This window comes from Helianthus annuus, chromosome 8, assembly GCF_002127325.2.
Source record: "Helianthus annuus cultivar XRQ/B chromosome 8, HanXRQr2.0-SUNRISE, whole genome shotgun sequence".
NCBI lineage: Eukaryota > Viridiplantae > Streptophyta > Magnoliopsida > Asterales > Asteraceae > Helianthus > Helianthus annuus.
In genome coordinates this window covers 28,591,069-28,605,001 of record NC_035440.2, presented here as the reverse complement: position 1 = coordinate 28,605,001, position 13,933 = coordinate 28,591,069, and the positions used below count along the sequence as shown (strand labels likewise).

The following is a 13,933-nucleotide window of genomic DNA, read 5'->3' as shown; positions in this document are numbered from 1 at the left end:
TACGAAAGAGATTAGGTCACTGATTCTTACCAGATGTAGCGAGAGAAGAATAGACAGAAGTAATCAATTTGGAAGATAATGATCTCAATCCGGTGTTTAATGCCATTAGGGTGTATAATAACACCAATAAACACACAAATTAGAACAATGAACTGCTTAAAACCGCATATAAAAAAGAATTAGCGGCTTAATCAACAACAACAACAACATACAAATCATACAACCAAATTAGGGTTTTCTTATAACAAATACAAAATCACAAACAGAGATGGAAACCAACTTACCTATGATTCAGTTTCGAAGGATGATGATGAAGATAAATCAAAACAGGCGACTTCAGTGTTCCTTTGAAACCTCCGATTAAAAGCCCTAAATTGTATATAGAACGTAAAGTTGGAAACGCTTCTATAATTTCCAAAAACTTCTTCCGGTAATTGATTAATTATTCAACCTTCCATATATAATCAAAGGAGACTTTGAAAGAAGAATGAAAGAATTGATTAATTGAATGAGAATAGAGAGAATAGAGAAAAATGGCGCTCAAAAATGAATTATCTGGCTAAAGAGATATGCCACATAATGGTCAACATTATTTTGCTTTAATATAAGAGATAGATAGTAGATATAAATGTTAATGTAAGTATAAATATTAATTTAAAGTATTGTAAATAAAACACAATTTAAATAGGGCTTCGGTTCAAATGTGAACCATCACGAGTTGTGAGAACCATAAGAACTACTGCTTCCCGCGCAAGTTGGCACATAATTTTTTGCACAAACGTAGATGAAAATATTATAAACACAACTGTAAAAAAAATTGTCGAGTCGGTAGTTTTGCCTGATGTAAATTTTGTTTACACGCTGATGTAAAATTTGTTACGACGATAAATATTTTTTTTACACCTCATGTAAATTTGTGTATGTGGCATTTTTTATTTTATTATTTTTTTTTTGTAGAAACAAGTGATTTTTTTAAGATTTTTTAGATTTTTTTTTGGAAAAGCCTTTTGAAAGACCTAGTTCTCATGGTTCTCACAACTCAAGGTGGTTCTCATTTTAACCTAACCCATTTAAATAGTATCTAGTTATAAAATATAAATAAAAATTAGCTCTTTTGGAGAACGTAATCTAATCCGACCTGCCTTAAACACTGATTTGATCCGAAACTGTTTTGACCCTCTATATAAGTAGTATGTGGTTATAAAAATCTAAATTTAAAGTATTAGGCTATAGGGTGTGGTCATGAACCTCATGACCACCATGACCTTACACGTCAGCGTCATATCACCTATCTCTAATCCACCATCCAAAGTCACTACCCTAAAGGTGTGGTCATGACCCAAACCACTATCCCCTTATTTATTTTAATTTATTTTTGTCTAAATAAAAAGGAAATGAAATCTTGAAAAATGGAAAAGAGAACCATGGTTGCCATGGTTTAATCCATCCGAACCATGGTAGATCAGACAAGGGGGTGGTGTAACCTTCCGTTCATGTTCCTACGTGGCGAATCATGCCCTAACCATGATCCCCACACCCTTCAGTGAGGTCATTTAATTTAAATAGTATCTAGTTGTAAAAATATAAATAGTAATGTAGCTATTTTGGGTAGCGCACTCTAACACGACCTACATTAAACACTGGTCTAGCCCGAAATTGTTTTAACCGGAACCTGTTTTGACTCAAACCAAAACAACCATTTTTATGTGACCTCTTTTCACACAACATGTTTCCTGACTCAACCCGCCCAATAGGTGTTATTGAATACCAGATATTATATATATTAATTTAAATTGGTGATGAATAGTGTTTTGAATTTTTTAAATATTCTTTTTGAGTTTTTTGATAAAAGATTATTTATCATTTAGTTTATTTTTTAATACCTTGCTCATGTTAGTTTTTTTAATCTAACTATGTAACTATACTTTTTAAACATTGTGGAACAATTTTTCATGAAAATTGATATCGTGTCGCTATCATACCAAATAGAACCGGAACCGATGATGTATAGTATTTACTTTTTTTTGTATTCAAAACAACATATTTTTTGTATTATATATTATACGAGTGCCGATAGCAATATTAAAAATGTATTTGTTTTATTGTAAAGTATACGAGTCTCGGTATGGGACGCATCTAATCGATTTCAACCAAATAACATCGGTACTGGTACCGGCAATATTAGAAACCGGTATTCGTTTTTAAGGTTTTTGATTGATTTAAAAGATGTGTCGATATCCTTTTAAGCATATCCCGACTTTATTTCTTTAGTTTTCTCTTTCAGTTACTATAACGAGTGTTGGGATTGAAACGAACCCAACCGAACTGATAATAACTGAGTTACCGCCGCATAGCGCGGGGGAAAACCTACTAGTTAATAAAGAAACCATAGATGAATAAAATTTAAAATTACAATATTAAATTCATCTAATTAACTAGTGTATAGTTATAAAAATATAAATAGTACAAGTAAATTTAAATCTTAACTCAAAGTATTATAAATAAGAAATGATTTAAATAGTATTTAGGTATAAAAATATAAATAGTAAATGCTAGTTCAATCTTAATTTAAAGAACTATAAATAAGATATAATTTAGATAGTATTTAGTTATAAAAATATAAATAGTAAATGAAGATCCTTTGAAGAAGCAATCTAATCAGAACTACCTTAAACATTGGTATGATCTGAAACTGTTTTGACCATTTAAATAAGACAATACTTAATTTAAATAGTATTTATAAAAATACAACTTGTAAATGTGAATTTTTTTTATTAATTTGAAGTAACATACATATGATATAATCCAAATAGTATTTAGTTATATAAATATAAATATAGCTCTTTCTGAGAGCGTATCTAACCCCACGTGACTTATACTATGGTGTGACTCAAAATTGTTTTGACTCGAACTGGAATAACCCCTTTTATGTGACATGTTTCTAACGCAACATGATGCCCGACCTGACCAATACATGTTATTAAATACCAAGCTTATTATTAAAAAAATGAATAAAAAATTAAATATAATGTTTTAAATAAAAATTATGTTTGTAGAATTTATGTCATTAAATTTTATATTATTTTATATTCATTGAATATTTCATTAATATCACAAAATGGTAAATGACAAGTTCTTTATGCATCAAGAGTTACATTAGATGTATTATAGATTTTCTTAAGTATCTTAAATTTGAAGTTAAACTAGAAGTCTACACTCTAAAGAGATGTTTTAATGCACGTGGTGTGTTTTATACCGAGTGTATACATGTAGAGTTAAGGTACGTGATGAAGTACATATCAAAATCAAAGCAAATCGAGTTGTTGACAAAAATACATAGATACCAACGTGTGGTACGCCCACCTAGCATACTATACGTTTGCTGAGAATGGATCTACGTTGGTTCCCCTTTGATATCTTATATGCTAAGTAGGATCACTGGGGCAATTTGTGGTATGCCACCCAATGTACCATCCGTCATAATTGAATTTCTACTTGGTTTGATAATTGATATGTATTTTAGACTTTTGGTTGACCATGGATGCTTATTTAGCTTATGCGAACTTAATATATGTGTACGTATTTTTAGGTAAAGTTAATGCGATGAATAACATCAAAAGTCTCAGGTTAAGTAGACTTTATCTTTTGTAAACAAGTGTACTGTATTAAAGTGATTTCTTTTGTTTTTTATTTTTATTTTTTAAGAAATAGGGCTGTTTTTCCGCAAAGTGTATTTTATCAAGTTAAACAATTTGTGTAAACAAAAAACTAACATCCTTTCGATTAACCAGCTGTGTTACATTTGAGCAAATAATCAAATTAAATTTGTAATTCTCAATTCTATGGATCAAAAGCATAATATGAATATATTTTAGGATCAATGTATAATGACATGTTATCAATACCCCTTTTAGCATTAAGACCACCCGTACTCTCGTTGCCTTTTGGGCGTTTTTATGCCCCAACCACGCCCTTCCTCGGCCCCGTGGGCGTTTTTTATGCAAAAAAAGGTTTGGGGCGTCCTATATTCCACGCCCATGCCCATATCTTGTGTCCAATCACCTTCATTTTTCTTTTTGTAAAACCAATCAGATTTTTTGATTTTTTTTATTTAATTTTATTACAAAAATAATGCCCCACAATGCCGACATCCCCACTACACCCATTTTAGAAAACGCCACATAAGGGTGGACGGGCTCGTCCGTGATAGTATCACGGGATGGAACAACAACGCGTGATAAAACAATTCTCCCACCCCCACTAAAACATATAACGCGTTATATGTTAACGAAAATCCATTTTCGTTATATTTTCAACGCGTGATGGGTTGGTTTTGTGAGTGGAATTGTTGGTTGGGGGAAAATTGTTGGGTGTGGTGATGAGTGATGACCACCCCCACTAAAAAAGGTTGTGAGTGATGGAAAAATGGTCGATGACATGGCGGAACTTGATTAGTGCTTGTGAGTGATAGAATTCTATCACTAGTGAACCACCCCCCCTCCCCTAATGCCTCATTGCTGGTTGGGTTGCCATATAGCGTAAAACGTCTAAAGATGAGGTGTTAACCACTACACATGGTATAAGGTTTTATGTTTACAACACACTTTATTGGGCCAACTTGACATTCAACGAACCCACTTTAAATATTAGAAAGACTCAAACCTAAACCTATTGAGAAGCAATATAGCATGTGTTGCGTGTTAAACTCTGATAAAAGGGATAATTTCCAGGTTAACGTGAATGGGGCGACTTGTATGCATGCGTTAATTAGCAATTTTCTCTGTTGTCAATGTCATTCTACACAAAAAGAAAAGGTGTTTTTTTGTGTTTAGCCATGATACAAGTTTGAAATTAGGTATATAAATTTAATAAGTAACTATAAAGTTAAATAAATAATAATGCCTTTAATAAATTTATTTGGTCTTTTTGTTAAACATTAATTATTGTGTTAGCTAAATTTAATAATACCCGATATAAGGGTGGTGTTCGACTACAAAGTTCATTTTTCTTATAAAGTATACAAAGTCATAAAACACACTTAAAATCCACAAATAACAGAGTGAATATCACTAAAACTCAATATCCAAACCTTAACAGTCCATAAAAACTTCAAACACACCATCGTAGAACTCTGAATATAAAACACAACATGATAATCAACATAAAACACACTAATATTATTCATTCGATAATCAAAGTCTTATCATCCAAAACACAACACAAAACGCACAAATATGGTGTTTTAGTAATCTCTATTTTGTTATTTGTGGGTTTTGAGTGTGTTTTATGGCTGAAATTATGATGTTTTATGACTTTTACACTTTGTAGGAAAAATAGACTTTGTGGCCAACTTCCACCCTCGGATATAATTCTAAAATAGTTTAAATGTATTAGAAAACACAACACCAACTTATTTGGTATATCCCAAAAAAATACAACATTTTCGTTTTGAATAATTTCAAATTACTTTTAAATGATTTCAAATCATGTCCACTAATTACAATGATGCTAGGGTGATGGGAGTGGGAGCAACCCAAAACCCTTCGAGGCGGATCTAAATAATCATTATAAGGGCAATGTTTAATAAAAAAAATCTAAAGAGGCAACACAATCCAAAAAAAAGTCAAATTTTTTCAAAAGTTATACTACCATCGGAGGATCAAGAGGGAACGAGGGTTACCCTTTAATATACTCTATATCTGCCTCTACCTTCGGTCCCACAACTTTGGAGTTCTCATATGGAGGGCGTGGTGTTCCCTCGACTCCTACAACCTTTTTTTTTCGTTCTCTCACAAGTATTTGCCTATCCCGAGGTGTATATCCCGCACCCCTTTCCCTCTTCCCAAGCTTCTTGCTCGCTTTTATCCGACATAGAGCATCTTTCCGAAAGAGTGGTGGGGTGGACCCCATCCACCCTTAGTGCATTAATGAAATATATTTTGTAAGTTATTCAATTTATGTTAAAGAAACATTTTGAATGTATAATCATCACACGAATAAATTTATTAAAGGTCACTTTATTTTTAAACCAGGTATATAGGGCATATAGAAAAACATAGATATATAATTGATAAATGTAAATTATTGTTTTGACCCATATGGTTTAGTCAGTTTAACACTTTCAGTCTAAAAAGAAATCTTTTAACATATCAGGCCATGAGTTTGCATTTTATAACAATTTTGGCCCCTCACACTAACTTTGTTACTTTTTGTAGTTAAGGATAAGGGTAATTAGGTCATTATATACCTTAGGGGTTGTTTCTGATAATTACAAAGTTCTTTTAATATTTAAGAGATTCTTAATACAATTACTCGGGTTTTTTTTTATTATTTTGCTATTTTCATGATTATTATTTAATAAAATGCGTTTTAAATATACAAATAAATATGTATTTCATTAACCGTTTGTTTTAATAAAAGCTGTTTTAAAAAATGAATGATTTCAAAAAGGGCTCTAGAAGGGTTTAAAAAAATGCTTTTAAAAATCAACGACTTAAAAAACGAACTGTTTAAAAATGATTTTAAAAAGAACGAAATAAAAGGAATTGTTTCAAAAACTTAAAAAGACAAACAACTTTAAAAAGAACGATTTTAATAAACAAACGGTTAAAAAGGAATAATTCTAAAAACGATATACGGTTAAAAAAGGTTAAAAAACAAATGATTTTAAAAAGGACGTTTATAAAAAAAAAAAACAAACGCTTACTGAAAATACATATTTATTTGTATATATAAAACATATTTTCTTAAATAATAATCATGAAAATAATGAAATAATAAAAAATACTTGATTAATTGCATTAATAATTAATAATCTCTTAAATATGAAAAATACTTTGTAATTATCAAAAACAATCTCCCAGGTAAATAATCACCTAATTAACCTTACACTTAACTGCAAAAAAATAATAAGGTTGATGTCAGGTGCCAAAAACGTTATAAAATGCAAACTCGGAGTCTGATATATTAAAAGATTTTTTTTTTGGCTGAAAAGTTTAACTGCCTAAACCACAGAAGCCAAAACAGTAATTTACTCAACTGATAAATCTATACTATATAATAAAAGAAACCACTTTAGGGACACTTGTCATCATATTAGGCCATCTCTTAAGATAATTATTATTTTAGTTTAATTTCTTCTAATTAATTATAGATAACTCTCCTACTAAATATTATTTAATTTAATAATATAATTAATGTACAAAAATTTTAGCATAATTTGTGACGTGTATATTCTTATTTTACATTGATTTCATTTTTATGGTTTTATCTTTTAATCCTAACACCTCAAAGATTCATTAAAGTGATTATAATAATATTTATTACACATCTAAACAACATATATACATACCACTGATGGATTCTGCTTCAAGTGATAATCTGGTTTTAACATTAATCCAACCAAATAATGATAATAACAATAATTCAATGATCATGGATGAATGTTCATGGATGGAGGTGTGAGATTAATCATGATAAATATTACTAATTTAATATCTTATGTATAATTATTATTTAGTTTAATCTTCTTCTCATTTATAATATTATTTATTTGAATTAATTATATTTGAACGTTTTGTTTAGTTTGGTATCAAAAAAATTTGACGAAACTTAAAATAAAATTAACTAATATTATTTATCATTTATATATTTACGGATTTTTAAATAAAGGGTTAAATTTATTGAGATTTTGTTAACAAATTTTGCAACAACAGAATAATCTATTTTTATCACGAAAACCAAACTTTGTATTAATATATTAAATATTTTTATTTTCACTATATAAAATTACATTTACTCGACCCATGTAACACATGAGGTTTTTTAATATATAACTTTTTTATTATTTGATATGTAAAATTAGATTTATTCAATTCGTAAAATACACGGGGTTTTTTAAGGATATATATTTTTAATTATTTAGTACAGAAAATTACATTTATTCAAAACGTGTAATGCGCATATTTTTAAAGATGTAATTTTTTATTGTTTGGTATATAAAATTACATTTATTCAACTCGTGTAATACAGGAGGTTTTTAAAAGATGTATTATTTTATTATTTGTTAAACAATATTACATTTATTCAACCTGTGTAATACACGTGATTTTAAAGATATAACCTTTTTATTTGGTGTATAAAATTACATTTATTCAACACGTACAATAAATGAGATTTTTAAAGATATATTGTTTTATAATTTAGTATACAAAATTTATTTATTCAACCCCGTATAATACACGGGGTTATAACCTAGTACTTTAATATAAAAATCATAAAAGCTTTGTTTTGTCTTTATTTTACTAAAAGTTTTTTTTTTTTAAAAAGTAAACGGCATTTTTGATGAAAAACACATAATAATCGATAATTGTACATGGTGCTATGTTAATGGTACTTTAAAGGTACTTCCAAGCCGAGATCTGTAACAGAGAGATTTTGCCGGTGAACGAGTCGTTTCAGACGTGAAACTTTAATCATTAACACAAAGATATTATCATAATCACCAAACATACTAACGTAAGCCAGTGCATACTTTACGTGCTAACATAAACGCCAAATGCGCACCCTATTTAACCCCCCACCCCCATCCATTACCACCAATACAATCTCCTCAAAAACTCACAACCGTATCTTCCATCTCCCTCCACCAACGGCGTCAGTACTGGTGGCTCCGCCGCGCAACCGCCACCGGAATATCCACGACGCCACCGGCGATGTGCTCGAGCTGGTGGAGGACAACAACAACCTGTACGATTGCGACCTCTGCGCACGATAATAACAGCAACGATAATAATATCAATAATAAACTAGGGTTTCGTGGTCAGAAATTGAGGTATTCGTGTATAGATAACGGAGGAGAGGATTTTAGCCGTGGTAACGTCGCCATGGGATCCGTAAACGATCGCGGCTCCGATGTCGTGTCTACATTGTCGCCGGAGAACCATCGGAACGTGAAGTCTAAGCGTTTGAAGCAAAATCCGGCGAATAAGCTGCTGACGTTGCCTACGATCTTAACAATCGGACGCGTTGTGGCGATTCCGGTTATCGTTAGCAGTACGTCATCGTTTAACTTTTATTCTGGATGTTTGTGCGTTTAATTTAGACCGTTTGTGCTTGAAGATTGAAGGATTTTAATTGCATTTTGTGTAATTGTGGACGTGTTGTTGATTTTGTTGATAGATGTGCTGTTTAGGTAGATTTATGGAGGTTAAAATTTGTAGATGGTGAGGAATTGAGGCAAAACGATGGAGGACTTTCGTTTGATTTGAGATTTGTAGGTTTAGATAGTTGATTGCAGATTGATGTTAGATTATTTCAATTGTTATCTCCTTGTTGATTGCCTGTTTGTTTTAATTTGCTGCTCATAATTTGTAATGTATGTAGAACTATATGAAAGTTTGTTACTCTAGTTTATGCCGTTTGGACTTTGGAGGCATTATGTGATATGAAGCATTTGTTTGGAGAAAAAAATGTGCTTAGAGAAACTTAAGTTTTTGTTTCTTCCTGTTTTATGTATACAGTATATGCATGGAACACCAGATCATATTAATGTACGAAAAACAATTTAAGTTGAAGCATTCTGCCAGGTGCCAGCAGTTTCTTTGTTGTGTTGTTTGTGATACATGATAATCTGTGAAAGTTATGAATGTGAAGACAAGCTACCTCTTGAATCTGGTGTTCAAATTTGATGCATGTTGTGAGTTGTGACTTCTTTTTAACTGTTTGTCTGCTCGTATGGTTGTGAGTTGTGACTTCCTGCTACATTGGCATTTGGTTTTGGTTAGATTGAAATGGTCAGAAGGAACCTGAGATTACTGTTTGTTACTTTCTGTTTTGTGTATTGTGACTTTGATACTAACAGACTTTTTTTAAATGTTATTAGCTTTTTATATGAATAGTCGATTGGGGACAGCTGTGACCACAGGCATCTTCATTGCTGCAGCAATTACAGATTGGCTTGATGGGTATCTTGCACGAAAAGTATGCATTTTATGTTTTGAACTTTTAAACGAAGATTAAGAAAGCTTTCATTCCAAATAAATTTATCTTGTTTGATGCATTTTAGATGAACTTAGGAACTGCCTTTGGTGCATTTTTAGATCCAGTGGCTGATAAGGTATGGCTTTACCTGATTCTTTCTTTGGACATTACTATCAATAGTTTTCTTTTAATTATATATTTTTTGTGGTTTACCCTTGGGCATCCTTCTCAACAACTATAATATCATTCAATTTTTCTATCAATCATTATATATTTGTTTAAACTTTCATGTTTATGTGCAGCTTATGGTTGCTACTACGTTGGTCTTGTTATGTACCAAACCTCCAGAAGCTGCTATGCTTGGACAATTGCCCTGGTTATTGACTGTACCATCAATTGCAATTATTGGCAGAGAGGTAATGCTCAGGCTTTACACAATGTTAACACAGTGATCTTTTTACATCAAAATTGAATCAGCTTGTAGTCAGATCATTGGCTAATTATTGACCGCTAACTCCGGACAGATACACAGTAACTTTTTTTTTCTTAAATTGTAAATAATGTTAGCTAGAAACCGTGCTTGTACACATCACAGAAACGCGATATTTCAATATTAATAGGTGCATCATTTTGTCATCGTTTTTCATTAAAAAAATTAAGGCTCTTAGTCAGTTCACTGGCTAATTTTTAACTGCTAACTTGGAACACATACACATTTACCTTTTTTTTGAATAATTGTAAATGTGATAGCTAGAAACCACAATTGTACACACATCACAGAAATGAGATATTTGAATATTTTTACTTTTTTAGTTGTATCATCTGATCATCTTTTTTCAATTTGCTCTTAGTCAGATTACTGGCTAATTATTAACCGCTAACATGGAACAAAACACTATTACCTTTTTTGAGTAATTGTAAGTGATGCTAGCTAGAAATTGTGCTTGTACACATTACAGAAATGAGATGTTCTGACATTAGCTCAAATCTGCCAAACATAAATGGTAAAGCTGCCAAACACAATCTGATGCTCCTTTTCCTATTAATTGGAATACCAATATGACACATTGGTGCTCCTATTTTTTTTCTTTGAACTAATTAAAGGACTTTAGCATTATTAAGGAATTGCGAGTTAGGCTATTATTTGTTTGTCTGTTGGCACATGGAACATGTATATGTCCTGCATAAAAGTTATCTTCTTTCACGACACTTGTCATTAGGCATGAACATACCTTTCCATCATGTTTGATACTATGACCTTAAGTTGATGAACATGCTTTTTAGGTACGTATCAGTGTAAAACTCACTTTTGACCACTGAATACATTTGGATTGTTCATGAATCTTGTTGTGTTTGCACCATTCAGAAACTCTTCGTTGTTGTCTTGTTAATTAATCACTGGGCAATGTACAAATACCTGAAAAAATTGTTTCTGCAGTCAGCCTTTTCTTGCTTTTATAATCTACTATTAGGTCTTAAATTGTTTTTTGGACATGAAATTTATCATAACCTTGCTGATGCTTCTTTCTTGACCTTAGCGGTAATTGTGCCCTATGTTTGACCTGAGTCACCGACAAGTGAAATGTATTGAATAAGTGACGGGACACAATATATTAAAAATGTTCAGCTATCTATCAAATCTCTGAAATGCTCTTTATACTATGTTTGACCGGACACAAAGCAAAGGAAACTTGTGGTCTGAATTTAAAGCAACTGATTTCAAGGAATGGTTATCAATGTACACAAAAGTTAAAGTTAATAGAAAACTTATCATAGAAGCAAAGGGTTATATTATATTTGAGACAATGGGAATATAAGTTGCCCAACTTGTCTTTTGCCTTTCGCATTTTTAGTGAACAATATTTTAGTTTAGAACTTCAATGTATTGATGGATCTTTTCTCCACATTATACCTAAAGGTCCTAAACAAATATTTTTTATAGCTATAGTCCCTGAAACATCTTTTTGGTATTGTAAAAAATCTTAATGATGTATAAGTATCTGATGAACAGCTCACAATGTTTTCCAGATAACTATGTCTGCAGTTAGAGAATGGGCTGCATCACAGGGTAGTAAACTTTCAGGGGTATCTTCCTGTACACCTTTTGTAACATCGTCTTGTACACACACACACATACACATACATACATACACATTTATATACACACATATATATATATAAGGGGAGAGAGAGACAGAGATGACCATTCAATACAACTTACAAGACCAATTTTAAGTAGAGAATTGAGAGAACCGCATAAAACACTCGTACTTATTTCTTTAACTATAATACATAAAGCGGTATGCAACCAAATAACCTTCTCTCTTTCTCTCTTCCACTATATCTTTAAAGCTCTAAGTACAAGTGCTTATGTGGTGAGCGTGCTCCGACACACACACACATATTCATTTCAGAACCAATAATATGATGAGAACCGTGAGAACCACATTAAATGTTATACTATTTGTTATATAAATTGACTAAAATGCATGTGGATTTCATAATTTTAAAAGATTTGTTTTTGGAAAATATAATAATGATAGTCTTTTATCTAAATTTGTATACGCACATTTATTTGCATATGTGCACATATTTATATATATTTTTTAGAAAAATTAGGAGATAGGAGATAAAATTAAAAAAAGAGTGGGGAGAGATACACAAATCTTGGTTTTTCAGTTTTACATCTTTCATTGAAGTGAAACGTACACGTCTTGTTTGCTTCTGACGGTTCTCAACATACTATTGGTTCCTAAAGGTACATGCCCCTATATGTGTGTGTGTATGCATTTACTATTATAATTTTAAGAAACTATGCGTTAATGCCTTTTATAATTCACGATTTTCAGGCTGTTGCTGTAAATAATTTGGGAAAGTGGAAAACAGCCACACAAATGACTTCGTTAACCATTCTTCTTGCAATTAGAGATCCCAGGTTCGTATGCAATATTATGTTCTTAATTCCCTCCATCCCAAAAAAAGTCCATATTTTGACTCTCTGATGGTCATATGCTAACATCTTATAACTTCAAAATTAGTGTTGACATTTTCTAAATTATTTACCCGTGAAGGGTTTGGTTTATTTTGTCAAACTATCTCTACTAAAAACGGACCCATTTCAACCTGAACCCACTATGATCTGTTACTCAAAAGTCAAAATCAGGAGTGGACTATTGAGTAATTAGAGCGACATACTGAGTTACTGACAAGCGTTTATCTTGACCTTAAAAATGCAGTTTTACAGAGGTAGGGAACCTGGGAACGTCTGGTGTTGCTTTACTTTATGTGTCAGCTGGGCTAGCTGTATGGTCATTGTTTGTGTATATGAAGAAGATATCCAAAGTATTGCTGATGTAACAATTTATTAAGAAGAGAAACAAACACTCACAGCTGCTTTGACCTGCCCCTCCTCACTTCACACTTGAAGCTGCTGTTTTTACGCAAGTTTTCTTATATTTTTCATACTATATGCTATAGATATCCTTTGTAGTTCAAATATCGATTTGTTCTCCTCATGCTGATGTATTTGTTCTACCGAGGAAAACAACGTTATATAAAACAAATAACTATTTGTTGTCGGGGAGATTCACCCTTGATACGACGTATATTTGCTATTTTGTACGACTTAGTTTTATGTATTGTTATTTGTGGATTTACTTTAGGTGTTCACTGTTCATGAACTGAATCGATACTTGTGATAATTCTAGGCTGAATTATTAGCGAATGCTTAAAATATAACAAACCATCTTCTAGATAGGCGGTTCTGCCGGACTGGCCAGCTTTAACGCCTAAACGGTTTGAACCAATTATTTTAAGGTACTAAATTTTTATATGTTAGTCTGTATTGAGATCGATCTTTCTTATTTTTCAAAACCATTCCGAGTTGTATGATTTTCAAAATAATCAAGATAGCTCATGAATATAATGCATACGATTTGAACAAATTTTTTTA

General features: G+C 31.6%; 1 protein-coding gene across 1 annotated transcript; it reads left to right on the top strand.

The window, feature by feature from the left end:
- Nucleotides 1-8,527: 8,527 nt before the first annotated feature.
- Nucleotides 8,528-13,642, top strand: LOC110872496 (CDP-diacylglycerol--glycerol-3-phosphate 3-phosphatidyltransferase 2). The gene is made up of 7 exons (XM_022121298.2): nucleotides 8,528-9,054; nucleotides 9,884-9,981; nucleotides 10,067-10,117; nucleotides 10,284-10,397; nucleotides 12,010-12,066; nucleotides 12,831-12,916; nucleotides 13,218-13,642. Exons 1-7 carry the CDS (start codon nucleotides 8,715-8,717, stop codon nucleotides 13,336-13,338), a joined length of 867 nt encoding a protein of 288 aa, XP_021976990.1. The 5' UTR covers nucleotides 8,528-8,714; the 3' UTR covers nucleotides 13,339-13,642.
- The last annotated feature ends 291 nt before the right edge of the window (nucleotides 13,643-13,933 follow it).